General features: G+C 43.3%; 1 protein-coding gene across 6 annotated transcripts in view; it reads right to left on the reverse strand.

Moving 5' to 3' along the window:
- Positions 1-3,189: 3,189 nt before the first annotated feature.
- Positions 3,190-27,172, reverse strand: part of PCNX4 (pecanex 4) — an 81,101-nt gene continuing 57,118 nt past the window's right edge. For 5 of the 6 annotated variants that reach the window (XM_073571262.1, XM_073571264.1, XM_073571268.1 and 2 more), the window contains 3 exons: positions 24,306-25,354; positions 22,377-22,563; positions 3,190-3,704 (listed from right to left, as the gene is read on the reverse strand). In XM_073571262.1, the coding sequence (XP_073427363.1) occupies positions 3,453-3,704; positions 22,377-22,563; positions 24,306-25,354 (1,488 nt within the window). In that variant the 3' untranslated portion in view covers positions 3,190-3,452. Of the gene's footprint in view, positions 3,705-17,720; positions 18,521-22,376; positions 22,564-24,305; positions 25,355-27,172 lie in introns of those variants that run through there. The other variant, XM_073571271.1, reaches the window with a different exon arrangement.

Below are 27,172 nucleotides of genomic sequence, written 5' to 3' on the forward strand. Positions count from 1 at the left end.
CCATATACCCATCATATATATCCTCCATCCCATAGTCCCGTGCCCATATTCCATCATACATATCCTCCATCCCATAGTCCTGTGCCCATATACCCATCATACATATTCGCCATCTCATATGCCTGTGCCCATATACACATCATACATATTCGCCATCCCATAGTCCCGTGCCCATATACCATCATACATATCCTCTATCCCATGCCCATATACCCATCATATATATCCTCCATCCCATAGTCCCGTGCCCATATACCCAAACAAACAAACATGAAAATAAATGCAAAAAAAGAAACAAACATCGAAAAAAACAACCATGAAAATTTAAAAAAAATAAAAAAAAAAAAATAAAAAAAAAAAAAAATAAAGCAAACTAGAAAATAAGTAAAAAAAAAAACAAAAAAAACAGTCCGTCTGTACTTACATCACGTCTACCCGCCCGCACTTGGCCTTGCTGCTCCTGCCGTTCCTCCGGTGGTGGTGGCGTGATGGAGGATGAGGTCTGAAAATTAAACAGAAAAAATTAATCACATGTGTTTATTTTTTCAAATCCATACGGAAGCATAGTACTCACTTCTTCTGCCTCTTGCCCTGTCCCGGGGACATATTCTTCACCAGATGAAGACATGCTGCAATAAAAAAAAAAAGAGACATAAGTACATAGAAATGTATTGAAATTTCAGCCAGACATTAGGTTTTTCATACTTACATTGGTGCAGCTTGTGCTGTGTGTCCACTAGTGAGCAATCCTTAAAGTATTGTGGAATCCCAGTGCCCACACCATTTTATCACCTTTGTTTTTTTTTTTTTTTTACTGTCTAGACCAAATTTCAGTCATGTTTATTTAAAAAACGCATGCGCATAAAAACGCAAGCGTGCGCAAGACCATGCGCAAGTATTGCGCTCCCATAGGCTCCAATGTGGTGTTTTTGCGCATTCCGTGCGCATTCCGTGCGCATGCGTTGTTTTAACGAGACAGGGCGGAACCAAAAATGCAACATGTTGCGTCTGACGCGCCTGGCGCGAAAGACAAAAAAACGCATGCGCACGAAAGCGCAAATATGCGCAAAACCATGCGCACATCATGTAAAATATAGGTGCGCAGTGCGCATGCGCACTGGTGCGCCCGATGCGCTGCGCACAAAAGCGCTAATGTGAAACCAGCCTAAGCGAGCCAGTGTTTCCTCCCAAAGCTTCTCCTGTCTATTACTATGTCACTCTGATGGCATCCATGTGATGTGTGTGATTTTCACAGACCCCATAGACTTTGTATAAGTAATTTTGATCCACGACACGGATCAAAAACTGACATTTTATTTTTTTTTTTCTTTGTAGCCGCACAGCAAAAAAAAAAAAAAAAGTGTTAGTAGCACCATAGACTAATAGGGAAATGTCCTATCCATAAAAATTACATATAGGACACAAACAAGATTCACAGACGTCTGAGTGAGGCGGTCATGAGATTACCAGAACTTTAAAAAAAAAAAAGTTTATAGTGAAGTCCAGATCAATTAGGGTAAGTAGCCTTCAAGGCTAATGTTTTGTTTTTTTTCTTAAAGCGGTTGTCCGGGCTTTTCACATAATCTCAGTACATATCTGGGCTGCAGAATTATGACAATAAGTAATTTACTTTCTGTCACTAGTTTGCACGGTTTTCTAGATATTCTGAACAGAACGTCCAAGGGGGGGTGTTATAGCATTGAAATGAGAACTAGTCGTATCCTCCAACTCTACTCCAAACATGCCCTCTATAGCAACAACCCCACCCTCTATAGCTACAGGCCCTCCCCGTCCACATGAAGCAGCCCTCATCACACAGTAACGAATTCTTCCCCTCCAGCAGCCTCACTGCAGAGAGCAGCTGCTCCTCCCCCAAACACACACTGAACAGTTATCTATGGAAAGTGAAACTAGTGAGGAGGAGGGAAAATCATCCTGTATTCTGGGACACTCCATCATTACAATACATAACTCATTATCAGTAATTCCTTCCCTCACTGTCCCAGGCTGCTGGCAGCAGTGAGAACAGACTCTGTGATGGCCAGTGATGGGGGTCTGCAGCTTCTTATCTGCACAGGGGATGGCAGTCACTGATGTAATCTGTTCTGTGACAAAGCCTCTGCTGTGTGAATGAGACAGCTGTGTTACTGATGTCTTCACACAGTAGCAGATTTGGTGCAGTGTATGTGCAAAGCTCCACCAAACTACCAGCAAGCTCCAGTGACCAGCACCACCCACTGCCCACTCATTGGCTGGCAGTAAACTGCACCAGCACTCATCTTTATCATTATTCCAGCATTGGAAAGAACACAGCAGTGATCCTGTATTTGTTAAAGCAGAACAATACATACATACACCCCCAACACTTCACATTGTTACAGCTGCTGATTGGACAGGCTGCTCCCATCAGTATTTGTGTCATTAGAGACACAGTGCTCACACATACACTGCACCAAATCTGCTGCTGTGTGAAGACATCAGTGACACAGAGCTGTATCATTCACACAGCAGAGGCTTTGTCACACAACAGATTACATCAGTGACTGCCATTCTCTGTGCAGATTAGAAGCTGCAGACCCCCATCACTGGCCATCACACAGTCTGTTCTCACTGCTGCCAGCAGCCTGGGACAGTGAGAGAAGGAATTACTGATAATGAGTTATGTATTGTAATCATGGAGTGGCCCAGAATACAGGACGATTTTCCCTCCTCACTAGTTTCACTTTCCATAGATCACTGTTCAGTGTGTGTCTGGGGGAGGACCAGCTCGCTGCTCTCTGCACTGAGGCTACTGGAGGGGAAGAATTTGTTACTGTGTGATGAGGGCTGCTTCATGTGGACGGGGAGGGCCTGTAGCTATGGAGGGTGGGGTTGTTGCTATAGAGGGCATGTTTGGAGTAGAGTAGGAGGTTACGACTTGTTCTCATTTCAATGCCATAACACACCCCCCCTTGGACGTTCTGTTCAGAATATCTAGAAAATCATGCAAACTAGGGAGAGAAAGTAAATTACTTATTGTCATAATTCTGCAGCCCAGATATGTACTGAGATTCTGTAAAAAGCCCGGACAACCCCTTTAAGCTTTTTCTCCAGGCAGGAGCATTGAAAATGCTAATGATATGTTAAATAAACTCTTTCAAACAGAACAATTCACCACATTGACAAGTAAAAAAAACCCAACTGACTTACTACAATCAAAATGAACAATTTATAAAAGAAATTTTATACATTATCCACATTTTGGTCAGACATTTTTTTTTTTTTTTTTAAGTGTACACAGAGGAAGCAATGAATGATTTCAAGTTGCCTGTCAAATTTACTATTGGACTTATTTTTCTTTGAGTGAGTGCAGTTAAAAAAAAAAATGAAAAATCCAAACAGCAGCATCTAGTGGTACTTGGTGATTAAACTAGTGTTTTCCACTGGACATGCAGAGACACGGTACAAATGGATTAATACAAAGGCACGTGGAGAGGTACGGAGGAATAAATAGGGTATCCAAGCGGTGGGTCTGCTGCCTGCACAGTTAGGTTACGTAGTAGCACGGGGTGGGCTTGTATACTGTAGCGTTCTTCATCATCATTGGTGGCGTACAACAATTCCCAGGAGAGATTTGCCCACTGCCCTCGAACAGCTTCTGCATTCAGTTTTCCAATCTGTACGAGTTGCTCTTGTAAGGTGAGCACTCTGCCCGTGTATACGCCCTGCACGAACAAGAAATACAATAACTAACAGGTAGTAAAGAAGAACCGGATTCATATGAACTCACAGCGAGGAGAATAAGAGATCATTAATTGTGGGCTGGGTATGTGACCAGCCTGGTAATAATAGGTACAAGGAAACGACATGCTAAAGGCTAGCGGCTATTACGACCTGGATTCTGTACGCTGATAATTATGTTCACAAGAAGCAGAAAAATATGATTATCTGTTTTTGCAAATCCATTCCACAAACCTGAACTTTTTATTTATTTCTGCAACATGTGTGCAGATTTGTACAAACCCCCAATAAGATTTATTACACAGTTGCCAAGATTTCTGCGGCACTAAGGTTGTGTGCACACGTTGCGATCTTTAAGCGTTTTTGCTGCGAAAACGCTTAAACACATACAGAACGCACTCCATACATTCCTACGGCATTCCGCACATGCTGTGCTAATGCTGCGATTTTTTCCGTGGCAGAATCGCATCACGGGAAAAAAACGCAGCATGCTCGTTCTTTTTGCGGAATCGCCGCAATTCTGAAAAGAATTGCCGCAATTCCGCACCCATAAGAATGCATGAGATCCGCTTACTTCCCGCTTGTGGCTATGCCCACCATGCACAAAGTGAGCGGCTCATGTGCGGATTGTATCCACGGTGTGGAGGAGAGGAGACTGTCCTCCAGGCCCTGGGTACCATATCCCTGTAAAAAAAAGAATAAAAAAATCGGGTTATATTCAACTTCCGGCGTCCAGCTCAGCCTTCCCAGGCCTCAGCGATGCTCCCGTTCCCAGTAATGCCTTGCGGCAAGGACCTGTGATGATGTAGCGATCTCGCAAGACCGCTACAGTATCGCGGGACTTTATGTCATCAAAGGTCTCGCAAGGCATTACTGGGAATGGAAGCATCGCTGAGGCCTGGGAAGGCTGCGCGAGACATCGGAAGGTGAGAATATCACAATTTTTATTTTTTTTATTTTTAACATTCTATCTTTTACTATTGCTGACGCATAGGCAGCCTCAATAGTAAAAAGTTGGTCACAGTAGTCAAACACTATGTTTGACGAGTGTGACCAACCTGTCAATCACATTCCAAGCGATGCTTCAAATCGCTTGGAAAGTGCTTGAATTTCGCACATGAAAATCGCGGGAAAAACGCAAAAAAAGTGCAAAAATCGCGGAAAAAGACACAAAAAACCTGCATGTTTTTCCTGGGAAGAAGTGCGTTTTTTTTCTGCATACCTGGGCACATAGCCTAAGACTGACTCAGACTAAAAGGACGGAGCATGCTGAAATGCAATAGGCCTGGTCTTTCTTTACACATACACCTTTCTTCAAGGAGACAGGAGTTCCCTATATACTCCACACTATCCTCACAGTCTGCTGAAATTGGCAGCTTTGGCCGACATTCACTTAATGTAGACAGATGTAGATGTAAGTGCAGATTTATATTCTCTGGATTTGAAAAGGAAATCTTAAACTTTGAACTAGCAGGATGATCTGCTAGTATCTGACCCAGAGAAGCTGCTTGGCCGATATGTGTTACTTTTGTGTTCTATTAAAAAAAAAAAATTAAGGTAATGTGTAGCAATGTGACTGCATCTAAGGATTTCTTAAGGTTGCATTTTGAAACCTTCGGTGAGGCATAGTGCGACAAATGTTTCCAAAAGTGTTGATTTTTTTTTTTTTTTGTCAAACCAGGGATTGAAGCTTGAGGAAGATAATTTGCATATTCCAGGTGCCTTCTGGGAAAAGCGAAGAGTCTCCCTAAGCAAGAGGATCGTTGGATTCAGCCGGGACCAGCTGCTTGGAAAGCATCGCCGAACCAGGGATTGAAGCTTGAGGAAGATAATTTGCATATTCCAGGTGCCTTCTGGGAAAAGCAAAGAGTCTCACTAAGCAAGAGGATCGTTGGATTCAGCCGGGACCAGCTGCTTGGAAAGCATCGCCGAACCGCGCGCAAATTTTTGCCTCTAGGACATTATTGCAAGAAAGCTTGCCTGATTAAGTAGATTACACAAGAATGAAGACACGCAGCAAGTCAGCAGGATCTCGGAGCAACATCGCAGATGTGACAACCTACATGGTGAGCTGCAACATGTGCTACATGTTCACAGATCGACCAGAAGAATCCAACTTCACCTGCCAGAAGTGTAGATTAGTGGCCCTTTTAGAAGAAAAGGTGCGTGGTCTGGAAAATAGAATTGCAACTTTGAAACTCAAAGAAAATGAAGACTTCCTAGACAGAACAGAAGCATCTCTACTGGTCACAGAAGGTGAAGAAAGTGTCAGAGAACCTCCAAACGCAGACAAGTGGAAGCATGTGACCAAAAGAAGCAAGACGACCATAGAGACATCACCAACCACACAACTGACAAACCGATACCAAGGCCTTGCGGAGGATGACGATGGTACACCTAAGGATGAGGCACAACCAGCAAGCAAAGAAGAATAGGGCACACAGCAACACCCAGAAGTGACAACAAAAAGTACAGCCAAGAAGCGAAGAAGAGTGGTAGTGGTGGGAGACTCACTACTGAGTGGCACAGAAGCAGCCATCTGCAGACCAGATATAACCGCAAGAGAAGTATGCTGCCTCCCAGGTGCGAAGATCAAGGATGTGACCGATAGGATACCAAAGCTCATCAGTTCCAAGGACGTCCACCAATTTCTTCTGATACATGTTGGCACCAATGACACGGCAAGGAAGGACCTACCGACAATCTGCAAGGACTTTGAAGAGTTAGGGAAGAAAGTAAAGGAACTGGATGCACAGGTAGTTTTTTCTTCTATCCTTCCAGTAGACGGGCATGGCACCACGAGATGGAACAGGATCCTTGATGCGAACAACTGGCTAAGACGATGGTGCAGACAACAAGGATTCGGATTCCTGGACCATGGTGTGAATTACCTGTACGATGGACTCCTCGCCAGAGACGGACTACACCTCAACAAACCTGGGAAACACACATTCGCCAGAAGACTCGCTACACTCATCAGGAAAGCGTTAAACTAGAAGAAGAGGGGATGGGAAGAAAAACGTTAGACACGAACATGAAACCAGATATTATACTGATGAATGATATGAGGTGTGGCAAAGAAGATCCAAGACAACATACTCAGAAGGGAGGTAAGAAAATTTCTAAAACAATCAACAGGGAGGAGATTGGAACAAAGCAAAATTCTCTAAAATGCATGCTCACAAACGCCAGAAGCCTTACAAACAAGATGGAAGAACTAGAAGCAGAAGTATCTACAGGTAACTATGACATAGTGGGAATAACCGAGACATGGTTAGATGAAAGCTATGACTGAGCAGTTAACTTACTGGGTTACAGTCTGTTTAGAAAGGATCATAAAAATCGGAGTGGAGGAGGGGTCCACTTTAAGGGAATATATTAGCGAAGGGAATGAGGATGTCGAGTCCATATGGGTCTAAATACAAACCCCCAAATATAACAGAAATCATGGAAAGTTTTCTACTAAGGCAGATAGATGAAGCTGCAACCCATAATGAGGTCCATGTTATGGGGGACTTTTTAACTACCCGGATATTAACTGGGAAACAGAGACCTACGAAACCCATAAAGGCAACAGGTTTTTGCTAATAGCCAAGAATAATTATCTTTCACAATTGGTGCAGAATCCAACCAGAGGAGCAGCACTTTTAGCCCTAATACTATCTAACAGACCTGACAGAATAACAAATCTGCAGGTTGTTGGGCATCCAGGAAATAGCGACCACAATATTGTACAGTTTCACTTGTCTTTCGCTAGGGGGACATGTCAGGGAGTCACAAAAACACTGAACTTTAGGAAGGCAAAGTTTGACCAGCTTAGAGATGCCCTTAATCTGTTGACTGGGACAATGTCCTCAGAAATAAGAATACAGAAAATAAATGGGAAATGTTTAAGAACATCCTTAATAGGCACTGTAAGCGGTTTATACCTTGTGGGAATAAAAGGACAAGAAATAGGAAAAACCCAATGTGGCTAAACAAAAAAGTAAGAGGGGCAATTAACAGTAAAAAGAAAGCATTTAGACTACTAAAGCAAGATGGCACCGTTGAAGCTCTAAAAAACCTATAAGGAGAAAAATTCTTCATCTAAAAAAAATAATTAAAGCTGCCAAAAAGGAAACAGAGAGGCACATTGCTAAGGAGAGTAAAACTAATCCTAAGCTGTTCTTCAACTATATCAATTGTAAAAGAATCAAAAGTGAAAGTGTAGGCCCATTAAAAAATTGTGACAAAAGTATGGTTGTAGATGATGAGGAAAAAGCTAATATATTAAATACCTTCTTCTCCACGGTATTCACGGTGGAAAATGAAATGCTAGGTGAAATGCCGAGAGACAAAGAAAACCCTATATTAAGGGTCACCAATCTAACCCAAGAAGAGGTGCAAAACTGGCTAAGATTAAAATAGATAAATCTCCGGGTCCGGATGGCATACACCCACGAGTACTAAGAGAACTAAGTAATGTAATAGACAAACCAATATTTCTTATATTTAGAGACTCTATAGCGACGGAGTCTGTTCCACAGGACTGGCGCATAGCAAATGTGGTACCAATATTCAAAAAGGGCTCTAAAAGTGAACCTGGAAATTATAGGCCAGTAAGTCTAACCTCTATTGTTGGTAAAATATTTGAAGGGTTTCTGAGGGATGTTATTCTGGATTATTCAATCAATGAGAATAACTGTTTAACGCCATATCAGCATGTGTTTATGAGGAATCGCTCCTGTCAAACCAATCTAATCAGTTTTTATGAAGAGGTAAGCTATAGACTGGACCAAGGTGAGTCATTGGATGTGGTATATCTTGATTTTCCAAAGCGTTTGATACCGTGCCACACAAGAGGTTGGTACACAAAATGAGAATGCTGGGTCTGGGGGAAAATGTGTGTAAATGGGTAAGTAACTGGCTTAGTGATAGAAAGCAGAGGGTGGTTATAAATGGTATATTCTCTAACTGGGTCGCTGTGACCAGTGGGGTACCGCAGGGGTCGGTGTTGGGACCTATTGTCTTCAACATATTTATTAGCGATCTGGTAGAAGGTCTGCACAGTAAAATATCGATATTTGCAGATGATACAAAACTATGTAAAGCAGTCAATACAAGATTAGATAGTATTCTGCTACAGATGGATCTGGATAAGTTGGGAACTTGGGTCGAAAGGTGGCAGATGCAGTTTAACAATGATAAATGTAAGGTTATACACATGGGAAGAAGGAATCAATATCACCATTACTCACTGAATGGTAAGCCACTGGGTAAATCTGACATGGAGAAGGACTTGGGGATCCTAGTTAATGATAAACTTACCTGGAGCAGCCAGTGCCAGGCAGCGGCTGCCAAGGCAAACAGGATCATGGGGTGCATTAAAAGATGTCTGGATACACATGATAAGAGCATTATACTGCTTCTGTACAAATCTCTGGTTAGACCGCACATGGAGTACTGTGTACAATTTTGGGCACCGGTGCTCAGGAAGGATATAATGGAACTAGAGTGGGTACAAAGGAGGGCAACAAATTTAATAAAGGGGATGGGGGAACTACAATAACCAGAGAGATTAGCAAAATTAGTCTAGAAAAAAGACTGAGGGGCGATCTAGTAACCATGTATAAGTATATAAGGGAACAATACAAATATTTCTCCGAGGATCTGTTTATACCAAGGAAGGTGACGGTCACAAGGGGGCATTCTCTGCGTCTGGAGGAGAAAAGGTTTTTCCACCAACATAGAAGAGGATTCTTTACTGTTAGGGCAGTGAGAATCTAGAATTCCCTGCCTGAGGAGGTGGTGATGGCGAACTCAGTTGAAGGGTTCAAGAGAGGCCTGGATGTCTTCCTGGAGCGTAACAATATTGTATCTTACAGTTATTGTTAGGTTCTTTAGAAGGACGTAGATCTAGGGATTTATTCTGACAGAATTTTATAGGCTGAACTGGATGGACTAATGTCTTTTTTTGGCCTTACTAACTATGTTACTATGATCACAAGTGACTCACCTGCCATACTGTAGACTTCAATTCAAGTGGGATTTGTCACGTGACAGCAAGTTGCACAAATGTTTTTTGGCTACGCGACTTGTCTGAAAATTGCTGTCGTGGAACACCTGTTGCCGAGTAGCTCTAACATAACTTGCAACTAGGGATGGGCGGACACGTGGTTGTTTGGGTCGGCCGAACTTCATACAAAAAGTTTGGTTCAGGCACCAAAATCGTACACAAACAACAGACGGTTCCCACGCTGTCATCTGTGTGACAGCTCGGAAAACACTGGCTCTGATCGGTAACCTTACTGATGTTTCCGCCAGTCACAGCGTTGCAGTTCCCACGCTGTCACACAGAGGACAGTGTGTGAGCCAGCATCTGTGACTGGCAGTGAAAAGGTTACCGCCGGTCAGGCGTCGGCAGATGAGTACTACTTTCATCAGTGTACACCTGGTCTCGCTGATAGCAATCAGAGCAGGCGACTCTGCTTGTGACTGGTAACCATAATGACGTCACTGGAGCCGTATTCGCACGCTAAGCTCAGTGTATTTTGGCTGCCAGACTGAGTGGTAACATTACTCATATCACCGCTCAGCAATGCAACCAGATGTAGCAGAGTTGAATTTGTCGTTGGACCTCATCATTATGGATTAACGGCAGATAAGAAGTCGAAGTAAGCTTGGCCTATTTTTATATTCAAAAATGGAAAAAGGGGGATTTGTTGGAGTGTTTTGTTCAATTAAAAGGACTTTTTCTGTGTGTCTTTATTAATTTTCACTACAGGGTTAGTAATGGGGCATCTAATAGCGGTCTCTCCATTACCAACCCCAGGACTTGATGTCAGCTGCCATTACAAAGCGGACATCAACCCCAAAATATTACCCCGCTTGCCAATGCACCAGGGCAAGCAGGAAGAGTCGGGCAAAGCGCCAGAATTGGCACATCTAAAGGCTACTATTTTTAGGTTGGGGAGGAACAAATATCAGATAGGTTTCCAAAATTGCAGAATGGATCCAGTGGGCAATGGTAAATCTGGAAGAAAGGCAGTCTCTGCGAGGATATTGAGCAATTGCAGAGAGTCCACCCTTCTTAAGGATGCAGTCCTGGAGAAGTAGAGACTTTAGTGCTCTTACAAGGTCCAGTTTGTTTAGCGACAGCTCCTGAGGATGAGCGAGAGAGATGGACCAAACAAAGGAACTACAATATGTTCTTTAACGTGAAACGAGGAAACCATCTTAGGAATAAAGAATGAGATCACACGCAGGACCACTTTGTCATGGTGGAACAAAGGTAGGGGGAATGGAAAGAAAGAAGTGCGAGTTTAGACACTTGTCTGAGGCAAGGCAACCTTCCAGGAAAGGAAGGAGAGAGAGATCTCTCATAGCAGTTTGAATGGGGACTCCTGAAGAACGTCTCATAAGTAGGGAAAGTGTGCGACCCCTTGAAGGAAGGTTTTGATCTGAGGATGAGATGCCAAATTCTTCTGAATCAAAATGGAAAGCGTCAAGACCTGACCCCTGAGGAAACAGGGACAGGCCAGATTTAAGACCAAACTGCAAAAAGGCCAAAGTGGATGATGGGGCATAAACCAAAGGGGCAGCCTGGTTGGTGTCGCACCAGCGGAAAAAGACCTATGCACTGTGGTAAATGCGAGGGGAAAAAGGCTTCCTCACCCTGATCATGGTCTGGATGACCCGATTGTAGAAACAAGCAAATCTCAGTACCATGGCTTTAACAGCCATGCTGTTAAATTGAGCAACTAATTATTCTGGTGGGAGGGAGGGTCCTGTGAAAGATGATCTGGAATTTTCCTCGGTGTCCGTGAGAAGGTTAAATACTTCTGTGTACCATGGTCTTTTGGGCCAGTCTGGAGCGACGAATATGGCGGGCATCCTTTGGCCTTGATCTTCTTGAACAGCCTGAGCATCAGCAGCAGAGGAGGAAATGGCTATGGAAGGGAAAGCTGGAACCGGGGGATCACCAGCGTGTTGAAAGCAACTGATAGGGGATCGCAAGATCAGGATACAAACTGAGGAACCTTGTAGTTAAGTCTGGATGCCATCAAATCAACGTCAGAAGTTCCCCATCTGATGAAGATCTTGTTGAAGACTGACGGGTTTAGGGACCATTTGCATGCAGTGAGGCCATCTCGGCTGGCTAAGTCGGCAGCCCAGTTGTCCATTCCAGAGATGTGTACCGCGGAGATTGTCAGTACGTTCCGTTCGACCCATGACAGGATCTGAGACACTTCTGACAATCCCCCTCAACTTCAAATTTCTCCTTGGTAATTGAGGTATGCCACTGGTGTAGCATTGTCAGATTGGGTTTGGATCGGAAGGCCGGAGAGAAGGTTCTGCTAGTGAAGGAGAGCCAAGAAGATTGCTCGGAGTTGCAGATTGTTGATGGGGAGGGATGATTCCTAAGCGTTCCATCGGTCCTGGATTGGCCAGTCTTGAAAAACTGCTCCGCATCAGAACGGACTAGTGTCCACTTTTACGACCTTTAAATGCCTTGGCAGAAATGATCTTCTGTTACAAACAGGATCTCCACCACTCCATGGACATATTGATCTGGGAGGGAAGAGTGACCAGCTGGTCAAGGGAGCAAGTGGACTTGTCCAATCTTGATAGGAGAAAGAGCTGTAAAGGTTGTGTGTAGAACTGAGAGAATGGAACTGTTTCCATTTGAGGCCACCATCTTGCCTAGTATGATCGTGCAGAACCAGAGAGAGCGAATCCCATGTTGAAGAGCTGACTACTTTTCTTCGGGCAGAAAATCGCTTGGCAGCATAATGTTGAGCAGTATTCCCAGGAAGATACTGCATTGGGTCGGGGTCAGAGACGACCTTGAACTTTTGATGATCCAGCCAAACCAGAGTGATCTGCAGACTCTCACGATATGCTGAAGGGGATGGAGCTTTGCTCATGATGTCATCTAAATAAGGGATATCGAGAATGCCTCTGATCCAAAGAATGGCCATGACTGTCACCATTACCTTTGTGAAAACCCTGGGTGCTGTAGCTAGGCTGAACGGCAGCGCCGTAAACAGAAAGTGAGATTCCTGGACTTTGAAACGGAGGAACCTCTGATAAGTGGGAAAATGGGTATGTGCAGATAGGCATCTTGGATGTCTACAGAGTATAGGAACTCCTCAGGCTCCATGGAGGCTATTACCGAATGACAGGACTCCATCCTGAAGTAAGGCAGACAAACGTGTCTATTCAATAATTTGAGGTCCAGGATGGGACGAACAGAGCCATCCTTCTTTGGGACCACAAACAATTGAATAAAAACTCAAAAAACGTTCCTGCGTGATAACCGGAATGATGACGCCTATTTGTGAAGCGAATCGATAGCCTTGAAAAAGTTGCAGACGAGAGAAGGGTTCTTTGAGGGAGGGACTCAAAAAAACAAGAGTGTGGAAGGGTGGAAAATTCTATTTTACAGCCACAGGACACAACATCCTGGATCCAAGCGTTGTCGACTACAGAAAGCCACTTGTACCAAAACAGAAAAAGATGGCCGCCAACCCAGAGAGGCTTACCGGAGGGTGGGGGGGTTGTCATGCCGAAGAGAACCTGTTGAAACCAGGTCTGAATGATCTTTGCTGGAGGCATGGTGGATGCCAGGAAGGGGCTGGCTTGAAAAAGGTTCTCTTCCTTTCCTGGCGGGCCAAAGATTTGTCCTGGCAGACGTTGTTCCGGACTGAGAATTTCCTAAAAGAGCAAAAATAAATCATGCAGCTCTTGGGAGGCTGACATTTGGTCCTCTGTTGCGGAAGAAAAGTACTCGTTCTGCCCTCGTGGTGTCGAAAATGATCTTGTCTTTCTGGACCTCTAGAAAAGGAGACTAGTGAGAGATGTCTTAGATGCATAGTCTGCATTCCATGCCTTCAGCCATAAGGCCTTCCGGATCATGATGATGTTGGCAGCCGCAAAAGCAAGCAACTGCGTCGAGAAAAGCTGAAAGCAGGTACTTCACTGCTTGGGCAATCTTGTCCGCTAGATCTGCTAATCTGGCAGTGGGAGTGCGTCAAAATAACACCTTGGCGTAGGATTTTTTCCCATGCCAAAACAGACTTGGATGCCCACGTTGTAGTGAAGGCCGATCCCGCAGCATAGAAGTCCAATTTGGCGAGAACCACTGTCAGAAGGATCCTTCAGTGAGGCCCCACTGGAAAGGGGAAGGATGTTGTTACGGAAAAGCAGGGGGGGGGGTCCTTGGTCCCGAGGGAGACTCTGCCCATTTCTGTAGAAGGTCATACAGAAAAGGACACAAGACCGTCATGGGTTTTCTTCTCTGAAAGCGCTTTTTCTGGGTCCTCCCGTTCCCTGGTAAAGATTCCATTGACTTCGTGATTTGTGAAAACCCAAAAAGAGTGCTTCGAATTCCTGAAGAAAATGGTCCGCTCGGAAGATACAGGCTCTACATCCTTTACATTAAGGGTCTGATTAACTGCTAAAATTAGACTATCCACCATATCCCGTAGGTTTTAGATCTATTCGGAGTCCAGATCGGAATCTGACTTTCAATGGAAGTCTGACTAGTGAACTGCTGAAGCATAGGAGGATGCCATTCTAAAAGACGTAGAAGGCAATGGAGAAGAGAACTGGATGACAAGCTGGTGCGTACCCGCTTTTGGGATCTCTTGGCTGATATACCATCGTGGAGTTGAGGAACTGGAAGGTCGCCCAGGGAAGCGGACCGTACTCCTGTGGTGGAAGCCGAACTTGGCAGTTGTCTAATGACAGAGATCAAGGCCTGGGACACCTTAGTTAGGTCGGTGACGGATTCGGGAGGGATATTCGGCCAATTCACTGTGGGCAGTGGGGGCCTCTGGGTTTATAGCATGATGGGTGGACTGCAATCTGGGCAAAGGGAAACTTTCTTTTAAAGGAATAACAGGCATAGTGCAGGACAATAGCCGGAGGATGGGAGTGAGACCTCCTGGGGTTAGGCACAGAGACGGAGAAAAATGTAAGACCATTGCTGGGGATATGGAGCTGCCCCAGGAGACAGCGTTCAAGGGCGGTGAGCAGCAGAGTCTGTTAGCCGGCCGAAGGATGGGGAGTCTGCAGTGGTTGATGGCCATTCGTGGCTAGAAGGCGCCGGAAAGAAGAAGAGAAGGAGGCAGCATCAGAATCAGAAGACCACGTATTTCTATGAAAGAAGCGCTTGGATAGGCCGAGAGTCAGACTGTGTATTTGGCCGGGCTGCTGGGGAATGTGGTCTGGCACCCGGAGAAGGCAGAGGACTAAATTTGAGAGCATGGGCGCCAAAGAGAACCAAGGCAGCATAGGAGCCGCAGCTGTTCTGCAGGGGAGAGACAAGGAGTAAATCGGGAGAAAAACTGCAGCAGAAGGGGGGTTAGGTTTGTTTGCTTTTTTTGAGGGATTTAGAAGGTACCCGTCATGAAGACCCAAAATCCTGCTTTACTGATCGGAGATGGAAGACTGTCATCAGAAGTCTCATGCGGCTGAAAGATAATGGGTGTCTTCCCTCCTTGCACTGTCTGAGCTTGGGGGGTGAGGGGGCAGGGGTGTGGTGGTGAGTACAGTCTCCGGGAAGCCCCAAACACTCTTGCTGTGTTAGGGTCCTGCTTCGTAGACCAGAGAGGATACTGTAGTGACAACTCCTCACTATGCTCTTGGTCTCGATGGGGGATGACAGAGTGACAACTCCTCTCTGTCGCACTCAAGTCGTATCTGAAAGAAAAAGGGAAATCATTAATAAAAAAAACAACAAACCTAAGGTAGAAACGGGACTGGATCCAGTCCCGTGTCTGCCTCCTACTGACACTACCCTAAACCAGATAACTTGGTACCAGTTTGTGGGTGTACACTGCTGAGGAGGAGCTAACTTTTTTATTGCCCAGGGGCAGCAGCATACATCCATGTTTGCGTCTGTCCAGGGTCGGACTGGAGCACCTTCGGCCCTCCAGAGAAAATCATTCTTGGGGCCCACTACGTAGCTACATAGAAATAAATACAAGACCACCAATTGTGTGGTAAAACACGCTAATATCAGGGTATAATATAAGGTAGTACACATCTTAATTATGTAGCAGGGGTTGGGGTCGCCCCCTCATAGAATATAATGTAGCCCCCTCACAGAATATAATGCAGCACCCCTCATAGGTTATAATCCAGCACCCCACAAAATATAAAGCAACCCCATAATAAATATAATGCAGCCCCCATAGAATATATTGTAACACCCTCAGGGTATAATGCAGCCCCACTCATACAAGCTCTGGCAAAAATTAAGAGACTACTTTCAAATGTTCAGTTTGTCTGATTTTTCGCTTTATAGGTATATTTTTGAGTAAAATGTAAATTGTTCTTTTAGTCTATAAACTTCTGACAACATGTCACCGAATTTCCATGCAATAAATTTTGTTTTTTCTGACAAAGAAAAATGGTCAAAATAAAAAAAAAACAGAAAAAAACAAACAGTGCTTTCAGACCTCAAATAATGCAAAGAAAACAAGTTCATAATCAATTAGAAACAACAATACTAATGTTTTAACTCTGGAAGAGTTCTGAAATCAATATTTCGTGGCATAACCATGATTTTTAAAAACAGCTTTCATGCATCTTGGCGTGCTTGCCACCAGTCTTTCACACCGCTTTTGGCGTAAAAATTTAAGCAGTTCTTTTTTGTTTGATGGCTTGTGACTATACATCATCCTCTTGATTACATTCCAGAGGTTTTCAATGGGGTTCAGGTCTGGAGAAAGGGCTGCCCATAACAGGGTTTTGATGTGGTGGTCTCTTAATTTTTGCCAGAGTTGTATAGTATAATGCAACCCCCTCATAAGGTATAATGCAGCTCCCTTCCACCTCCATCACTGTTCTCCCCCTCCACACCCATCATTGTCCTCATCACCACCTCCATCACTGCCTTCTCACCCACCACCTCCATAATTGCTTTCTCCCCCAACACCCCATCATTGCCCATTCCACCACCTCCATCATTGCCTCCTCCCCTACCATCACCATTGTCCTTTCCACAACTACCATCGTCCTTTCCACCACAACCATCATTGCTTTCTTCCCCACCACCCCCATCATTGCCCATTCCAACACCATCATTGTCCTTTCCACCACAACCATCATTGCCTTCTCCCCACCACCCCATCATTACCCATTTCACCAACTCCATCATTGCCTCCTCACCCACCACCTCATCATCCTTTCCAGCACCACCACTGATCTCTTCATCACCCAGAACATTGCCAATCTCCAATGCACTCACACAGCACCACTCAAAACACACACTGTACCACATACACACGCATGCACGTACTCAGGCAGACAGAGACACACAGCTCTACTCACCTCTCCAAACGTTCCCCGCAGCACATCCCGGCAGCATTTTCGTCACCGGCAGCTTTCTCTCTGAAACAGTCGCGCGCTGAATGATGACATCAGACAGGTAGCGCCGGGCATGAAGCAGGACAGCATCAGATCCCTGCAGCTCTGCTCCACTGCCAAGCTGCCGGGATCGCTCCCTGCCCACCAATTGCCCTTAGGGATAGCCGCCCTGCAGGGACCCTCCTCCGGGGCCCCAATGCAGCCGCACCGGCTTTACATGCAGGCAGTATTCGCCTCAGCCTGCGGCTAACACTGCCTGCTATTAAAGTGAAATAAGTATTCACTCCTCTCCACACCCATGGGGGCGTGTGGAAGCAGGAATATTCATTTCTCTTTAGCAGCGTGGACAGGCTCCTGTCTCCAGTTGTTGCTCCGCTGGCACCAGGAGGGCTCCCCTGACTCAGGTGCCCCATAGCAGCTGCATGTGCCGCTATTATCGGGCAGTGGAGGCCCTAGGCAGCTGCTGGCCAGGATGCCAGCAGGTGTCAGTGCCTGGGCCCACCAGAGAATCCTCCAGTGGGCCAGTCCGACCCCTGCCTCTGTGCCCCAATGAAGCGATAGAGAAATGCCAATCATAAAATACTTGGCAAACTAAGAAATAATTATTTTTGGGAAGTTCACTTGATTTTTTTTTAGAACATTAATTGCGCAGTATGCTACATTAATTGGTCTTAATAACTACTACCGCCCAGATGGACCCCCATTTAGAGCTGATGTAGCTTGTCTGGATTTGCTGTCACATTGGTTATGGCTCGACTGTGTGCATCAGATCGGAGAACTGCAGTCATAATAAATTCTGCTTTACTATCTTGCAGTAGTTACTTATTTTCTAAAAGTGTAGAGCGATCAGACGCAGCAGTCCTGCCGGGCTGATGTCCCCGCGCTTATCTGGTGTAATAAAAGCAGACAGCCTTGTAACAATCAAAATGTGGTTTGTAAGTGGGTGAAAGTGTTATTGTGCAATATGGGTCTGATGCCAGGAACTCTGGGGCATCATGGACCATTTTAACTAGGATTTCATGGGCATTGCCAAGCCTCTACATGTTCTCGTTAGCATATCAGTACAAAGTCAATAAAATCTGCTTTAAGAGAACACCGAGTTCTAGCATTTGTCAGATGTAACAATTTAATATTTGCTTATTATAGGACAAAACACAAAAAAAGCGTAAAAAACAGAGTCAGATCTGAAAACCGTACGAAAAATCACATTAAGAATATATTCCTATGACGTCCTTTTTCCACTTGTGGAGCCGCTGAGATTTTCAATGCAAAGCCGCTTCAAGAAAACACTGGCGGTATTTTTTCCTGATGTTGCTATGCTGGTGGACTCTTGTCAATGTTTTTTCCAAAGGTCCGGAAGCGTCTTTTCTGTATATTTTACACTATAGTGTTGAGCCTAAGAATGAGCCTGTTACTTCTTTTTAATCTCTTTAGTTTCTGTACCCTGACATAGATGAAAGAAGACGTGACATTAAACGAAATATGTGCACAGCAATGTCGCCCTTAACTCCGCATTCCTTGCGATTGTTTTGAAACAATTTTTTCAGATGGAACCCACCTGAAAAAGACGTCATCTGCAAATACCCTAATTTCTGCAGTGAATTTCTCTTGAAAACAATGTCAGATACACAAAAGAAAAAAAAAAATCTGTTAGGTTGTTTTGAATTGGTTTTTGGTGTGTATTTCCTGCCAAAATCTACATAAAGAAAAATGTTTCAAATCCGCTTCCAGCAAGCTTCTTACTCATTTCAATTGGAAAAACACACCTATGGTTCACATCACTTTTTTTTTTATAATGCCATGTGTTTGCTGCGTATAAATCATGGCAAAATGTGCACTTTGTTACAAGTTTTTATCATGGTTTCGGATTGCTTTTTGGTCTATTTTTGTTTCTGCCAAAATGGGTAAAACAAAAAATATATTGTTATACCCAATATTAAATATATGCATCAAAACACAGAAGAACCATGTCAATACCTGCACTAAATACAACCTAAAAAACTGCATGTTCTAATTGAACCATGCATGGTTTTTGGGGGAGATCTGCTGCTGTGTTGTAGTCATCATTGTGAATTACTACACTGCTTGTTAGCATGCAGTGGTTTGCTAAAGTATTCACCCCTTTGGCATTTTTTTGTGTTTTGCTACCTCAACCTGGAATTTCACGGTTTTGGGGTTTTTTTGTGTTTGCATCGCTTCATGCAAAGAACATGCCTACAACTGTGAACATTTGGTTTTCTTTTTATTGTGAAGCAAACAACAGATAGGATAAAATTACTAAAAACTTTACTGTTCATAAGTATTCACCCCCTTATGTCAGTACTTTCTAGAGCCTCCTTTTGTAGCAATTTCAGCTGTAAGTCACATTAGATAAGTCTCTATGAGGTTTCCACATCATCTTGCCACTGGGATTTTTGCCCATTCCTCAAGGCAAAACTGCTGCAGCTCATTCAAGTTGGATGGTTTCCTCTGGTGAACAGCAATCTTTAAGTCTGACCACAGATTTTCAATTGGATTAAGGTCTGGGCTTTGACTTGGCCACTCCAAAACATTCACACGTTTCCTCTTAAACCACTCAAGTGTTGCTTTATCAGTATGCTTTGGGTCATTGTCTTGTTGGAAGGTGAACCTTCATCCCAGTCTCAAATCACTGGCAGACTGAAAGAGGTTTTGATCTAGAATATCCATGTATTTTGAACCATCCATATTCCCCTATACTTGGACCATTTTCCCTGTTGCCCAAAAACATCCCCAAACAGATGATGCCGCCACCACCACCACCAGGTTTCACTGTGGGGATGGTGTTCTTGGGGGTGATGAGCTGTGTTGGCTTGGCACCAGACATAGCGTTTACCTTGGTGGTCAAAAAGTTCCATTTTGTTCTCATCTGACCACAGCACTTTCCTCCATACATTTGGGGAGTCTCCCACTTGTCTTTTGGCAAACTCAAATTGAGTCTTACAATTTTTGTGTTTAAGTAAAGGCTTGTTTCTGGTCACTCTTCCATAAAGGCCACCTCTTTGGAGCGTACGGCTTATTGTGATCGTGTGGACAGATACTCCAGTCTCAGCTTAGGAACTCTGCAGCTCCTTCAGGGTTACCTTTGTTCTTTGTGCTATCTCTCTGATTAATGCCCTCCTTGCCCAGGCTTAGAGTCTTGGTGGGCGGCCCTCTCTTGGCAGGTTTGTTGTGGTACCATGTTCTTTCCCTTTGAAAGTAGCAGATTTAATGGTGCTCTGGGGGATCGTCAAAGCTTTGGATATTTTTTATTTTTGTAACCCAACCCTGATTGCACTTCTCAACAACTTTGTTCCTGACTTATAAATTACAAGAAGTATATGCCAAATACATTTAAAATTCAATCTTTATTACCATTATTGACAAACAATTGGTAAAAATTAATTCTATTAATTTAGTAGGTAGACACACAAATGGACCTGAAAACACAGGATCAGTACTACCCAATTAATGAGCTAACCTACCCCCTGTAAGAAGAAGCTAACGCGAAACGTGCGTCCAGGGAGCCCTCCTGCAACCAGGTCATGTATACCCTCTCTAATTAGAATATAATTTATCCTCCTCCTCCATTCTGCACAATGCTGTTTCACTATTTATAGTATTTGAGTACTTGCACATTTATCATTATATACTATGGTTTTATCATAGCATTATCTTTTAAGCAGATACATATACATATATATATTTTGCTTGTGTCAGGAATACACTAAGACATTTTGAGCACTATTGCATTTTATTAATTTGTTTATCTGTTATTTTTTCTGTAACTTATTTGAGGAGTGGTATATATAAATACATTATTCTATTTTCTACGCTGTTATGAGCTCTGTATAACAAAATTATAGCTTTCATGAGAAAATAAATTTATCATCCTTATGGTTCATTTAAGTATCTATAGTGTAATTTAGCATTAGTGCTCATATATTATGGATATACTGTCCTGACATTTTATAGATGCTTTCTAGTTCAGTTTGGACGTTAGGATTAATCCATTATTCACACATTGATTGGAAAATAATTGTTTTCATATCCATTGAACCATATAAGCACCAATTGTACCAGATAGTACTTTTCTGTATTAGTATTTATTTTTTCATGTTTTTTCTCTTTTTTTTTATTTACTTTGATCATTAGCTCATTAATTGGGTATTACTGATCCTGTGTTTTCAAGGCCATTTGTGTGTCTACCCACTAAATTAATAGAATTAATTTTTACCAATTGTTTGTCAATAATGTTAATAAAGATTGAATTTTAAATTTATTTGGCATATACTTCTTGTAATTTATAGGTAACGGTATTTTGGAAGTGCCTTATGAAATTAGGTCACCCCTTTATGGTTTTTGTTCCTGACTTGTTTGGAGATCTCCTTGGACTTCATGGTGTTTGGTTAGTGGTGTATCTTGTTTATTTGTGTTGAAGCCTCTGTGGCCTTTCAGAAAGGTAAAGTGTATATACTGACAGACATGTGACACTTGGATTGCACACAGGGGGGATGTCCTGTCACTAAGCATCTGACTTATGAAGGAAATTGCTTGCACCAGAAATTTTTATTGGCTTCATAGCAAAAGGGGTGAATACATATGCACATTCCAATTTTTAATTTATTTGATCCCATAAATTTAATGTATGCCTATATTTTTTTTATTGTCAATAACAGACTATTTAGTGCTGATGCATCACACCCAAATCAGATTACAAAAATATCTGAACACACGTTGTAATGTTACAAAATAAATAAAACCAAGGGGGTGAAGACATTTACAAGCCACTGCATGGCTATGATACATGGCTAATGTCTATCCTGTAGTGTTGATTGAGCATTGAAATGCTGGAGTGCTTGAATCGATTACTTTGGGCGCTTGGATGTGCTCGACCCAAGTAGCGAGTATATTGGAAGTGAATGTCATTTTTCCGGAGGAAGCAAATCTCTCTCTCCACCCAAATCACATAACTTACTTACGGATTCAACACCATGTGATACTCGGCACTGCTCGCTACTCAATTGTATACCCGGATGCTCGATCGAGTATCGAACAGTACCCCCATCACTACTATCTTTTGTTAACCCTTCTAAAATTGACCATACACATAGCCATCTGCGAAATGAGCTACTCCAACCGAACCCACCTGTCTCATACAAATGCACACACAGAGCGTGCACTTGTTCTGAGTGGGAGGAGGGAGAAAAACTAATGGCAGATATCAGGACACCCCTATACACATTAGATGAACTTCATATGACCTAATGAGCACGTGCAACTTACAACCTTGCATATCTTACCATGTTTGGATCATGACCCAAGGAGAAAAGATATGGTTTTTCTTGCAGAACTGCCTGCTGCCACTCCAAGTCTGACACCAGTCCAATGTACCAATCGTTATCATACTCTTCCAGATAATTGAGCAGTTCTTTGAAATCTTCAATAGGTCCCAGACTTGCTTTATCAACCATGAGCTTGAAAGTATACCTACAAGATAAAAGTCAAAGACTGGGCAAAGGTGACAGATTATAACGTGCAGTCATAAGGAACAGAAAGTTGCACCGGCTCCATTAAAGCGAACCTGTCACCAGGTTTGGTCGATACGACTTACGATCACTGCCTTTCATGGCTTATCTACAGCATTCTATAATGCTGTCCGGTCTGATGGGTGTCGCTCTTCTTGCAATGTCGCCCTCCTGCTTGCTTCATGTGGATGACACGTCCCTGCATCATCCACACAGGCTCCCCGGCATCGCGCTCCTCTGCAGGTGTACTTATCTTCCCTGTTGAAGGCAGAGCAAAGTACTGCAGCGCGCAGGCGCCGGGAAAGGTCAGAGAGGCCCAGCGTCTGCACACTGCAGGAATTTGCTCTTTCTTCAACAGGGCAGATAAGTACGCCTGCGCAGGAGCACGATGCCGAGAAGGCATGAAAAAAGCAGGAGGGTGGCGACTGTAAGAAGATGGGAGGCTCTGGACCAAGACCTGCGACACCAATCCGACCGGACCGTCCCGCAGGTGAGTATAATAAGTTATTTTTCTTCTCTTACAGGTCGGATCGGGGGTTTATCTACAGCATTATAGAACGCTGTAGATAAGCCCTGAAAGGCGGTGGCCGTATCTCGTATTGGCCAAACCTGGTGACAGGTTCCCTTTAAATCTTCTATAAAGTAATGATATAAGAAATGTCTTTTACGCCCCCTGCTACTTTCCATGACAGCGATTCAGTGGTACTCACTGGTGGTAGTGCACAGCTGGTAAACAGAGACCAGCGACCGGTAATGGTATGGTGTTAGTAAGCTAGCTTAGATGAGGAACTGCATAGCTCCCAAACCGCAGGCAGCATGAATCAGAGCTTGTTTCAGAGAAGATATATAGTTAGAAATCCCGGTGAGGAGACCATAGCCAGAGACAAGACTAGACGATCGCCCCCGATCGGCTTTTCTTAGCACTGCTCCAGGTGATTGACAGGTCTCTAGCTATAGGAAACACCTGTCAATCAATTGGTGCGGCAGCAGACTAGTCTCATCTCTCGTTCCCCCAACCCAGATCTTCTAACTATATAATTTTTGGGGGGATGTCGGGAACCACATTGAGAAAAATATACCTCTTTGCAATCATGCAGCCAGACTCTGATTCATGCGACACTTGATATGGGAAGCATGAGTCAAGTGACAGGTTCCCTTAAAAAAATAAAAAAAATAAAGAAATGAAATCCCAGATGGAAAGGGAACACCACATAAGTGAGCCTGGAGACTGGGGTTCTTTAAAACCAGAAAACCCCTTTAAGAATATTGTGGTTGTAAACATATTGCACTTTAGATACCTCCCCACATGTACAGAGTGGTGCTGTTCCAGCATCATACACTGAGCCTCCGGCTGCCGCAGGATAAGGTATCGGCTGAACAATAGGGGGGCCGAGTTTCAGAACCCCACTGATCTGATATTAATGACCTATCCCTAAGTGCAGGTCATAAATATCTTGGTCCCCATGAATGAAAATGATGTCCCTGTGAAGTATTGTATTGTGAGAAAACAGTGTAAATTATGTCAGCCTTCAGAAAAAAACGGGTCTACTTCTACCAAGAAGTGTCAGATCTACTATGTAGCGTCCATTACAGGTGATACATTTGGAGCAGCTTGTGATGGACTGGTTTGCCTATAATACTTTGGGTTAGCCATGAATTTTGGTAAAAGCACTATGTAAATGGCATCTTTCATGTATTCCTTACCTAAATGCCTTAAGTGCAAGTTGGAACAGTTCTGGATTTCCAGTCAACCAATCTAATGAAACAGACCAGGGTATACCACCTAAATATGCCCTGAACAGCCAAGCGGAACTGGGGGAAGAGTTTTCCATCCCGAAGAAAGCAAAATAAATAGAGGTCAGTCCTTTAATGTATTTGTCTCTAAGTGATCGGTCTCTTATTCCTTCTTCCAGTAAAACGGAAGGTTTTCCACTGACGTGGTGGAAATCTAACTGAGTCAAAATGAATTCATACCAGTCTGTCGGGAACATCTGCTTCATCTCGGCCATTTTTATTCCAGTAAAGGAACCTAAAATCCAGTCCTGAGGTAAGGTGAGAAACTTTGAGTAAGAGGAATTAAATTCCATCATTCTAAAATGTTCAACGCAAGTTGCGTTTCCCTTGTCAGTGGCGGGAAAGCCAAAGCCCACCACCGAGTAAAGTTTATCCACTGCTACATCTTGCTCTACGTAGGAGTTGACGTGTACGGTCTGCACACTGCCGGGGATGGAGAAGCCATCGGCAGATGCAGTCACGGTTGGTTTGACTCCAGTTTTCTTTGGATGTGGAAGTATTTCAAATATATCATCGTCAGACCACTCCTCAGTGATATCCTCATTGTAGCTTTCCACGTCCTTCGATGATTCGTTATATTCTGCAGGATGGACATCCGTAGATCCTTGCTGTTTTCCAGACTGGGCCGTCACATCAGTTTCCTTTTGATCCTCTTGAGTATTTTCCTGCGCTCGGGACTTTTTGTAGCAGGTTTGTAGAAGCACCCAAAGAAGCACTTTAATGAAATCCTCTTTGAATTGTTTCAAGTTCTCGTGCGAGTCAATTATACCAGACAGGACGTTCCTAGCGTCCGAATATACTCGGACTGGAATGACAGTGCACGGGGTTAAGACGTTCCCAAAATGGTTATTCAGCACCAGTCGACCAGAATTTTCTGCTTGTTCAAATGCCATTTCAAATACTTCATCTACTCTCCGGGCTTCCGCTGTATGACAGGAGGTCTCCTGCAGCTCCAGTCCCTATGGCAGAAAAAAAAATCTACATGTTAATTATTGCTAGAAATTAGAGGGGTTTTTATAAAAATTATGGCTGCACAGTTTGCACCAGGGATATGTCCGTTTCTGTCACAGCTAATATCTGCTGCAATAGCATAGGTAGTTTGGGAACGAAGGTTCTCAATATTCTCTTTCTGTGTTTCTCCTGTCCTGGCAGACTTAAGCCACCAACTGAATGGTCGTGACGTGATACTACATTTCCTCCGTGTTTACGAAAATCATTTCCTTTAGGTTTGTTTGCCCAATCTCGGTTACTGCACCTCCTGACATTGGAGTTTTCCCAATCTCAGACATTAAAATCATAAATATCTGAATGACTTAAATATCACCTGTGGTACCATATCCATCTTCTCATGACGCCAGAACAAGAGGTGGATGCACGTGCACTTCCCTCTCATAAGATTTCTACTGTGAGGTCCCAAAAATGGTTTAGTGCATGCACGGCCATCTCTCCAATTCCAGAGGTGCTGGATGGGACCCAGTTCTCGATTATAGTTGCAGGTCCCTGATGTGAGACATTTATGGCTCATCTTATGTAGCATCAGCACTTACACCTGTAAGTTGGCAAACTGCAAATTGCTCCTTGTTGTATTCTTTATTCATTCAGCAACATAGTGTCAAACACTAACATCACACATAGGTTGCCTAATATAAATCTACGGATGTTTCTTAAGATATAAAGCGCTGAGGAATATGTTAGCGCTATATAAAAATAAAGATAATTATTATTATTTTATAATAATAAGATGTGGATGTCGACTGGGTGCAAATTTAATTAGTCAAAGACATTAAATCAAACTCGGTGGCAGCAATGTAACACAGATGGAGCTTCACTCTGTAAATAAGACTGATGCTTTTTGGACTAAAATTAATTATTGCACAACAGAGAATTTCTGCTTACAATACTAATCACAGTCACATGCCAATCTTGGCTTGTTCCAAGTGTCCCCGAGATCCCTCTTAGACATTAGAGGATATAGACATCTTTGGGGATTTTTTTTTAATTACTATTATTTATTTTTACTTAAAGAGAATATGTCACCAGGTCAAAAGTGAGTTTTTGCTTTTATTTTATTCCTGCTGCTTCCCTGAAAATTTAAGCTTCTTTATTTGTTAAATACTCAGTACAGTTCCATGGGCCTTTTCTATTTAGTGCTAATGGTATGAACGAGAGGGTATGGCTCACAGAATACTCTGGGGCTTGTCTTTGGACTTTGCATTATTACTCTGTGATAACTGCCTCCTTGTAAAGACCATAACAATTAGTGGCAAATAAAAAGGTCCAAACCTCTGGAATCATATGAGGAATTAAAAAATAAATAAATAAAATGCAGACGAGCAGTGTGAATACAATAATAGCAAAGTGTGATCACTTTTGACCTGGTGACAGGACCTGTTTAAATGCGTGTAGTTTTGCCTTTATATAAAGTGCTCTCAGTGAGAGAAACAAAATTGGAATCTTGTGGGTATGATACCTTTTAATGACTAACAAAATATAGTGAATGATGTTACAAAGCAAGCTTTCGGGACTGCTTACGTCTCTTCATCAGGCTGATATAACAAGGGGGGGGGGGGTATTTGAATAATATTTTTAACCGTTCATCCTTGTGTAGGGTATGAAGTTTCTTAGCAGTTTTTCCTCAGTATTTCAAGCTGTGGGTTGTAGGGCACTACCACTTATCTAATCTTACCTAACTAAACCTAATTAAGGATTTTCTCTTTAAGCTCAGTGCTTGTTTATTGAAATGTCCATGTATCACACCATGCCTGTGCTTTTTACTG

Source organism: Dendrobates tinctorius, unplaced genomic scaffold, assembly GCF_039654945.1.
Source record: "Dendrobates tinctorius isolate UK_male_01 unplaced genomic scaffold, ASM3965494v1 ptg000006l, whole genome shotgun sequence".
NCBI classification, from domain to species: Eukaryota; Metazoa; Chordata; class Amphibia; order Anura; family Dendrobatidae; genus Dendrobates; species Dendrobates tinctorius.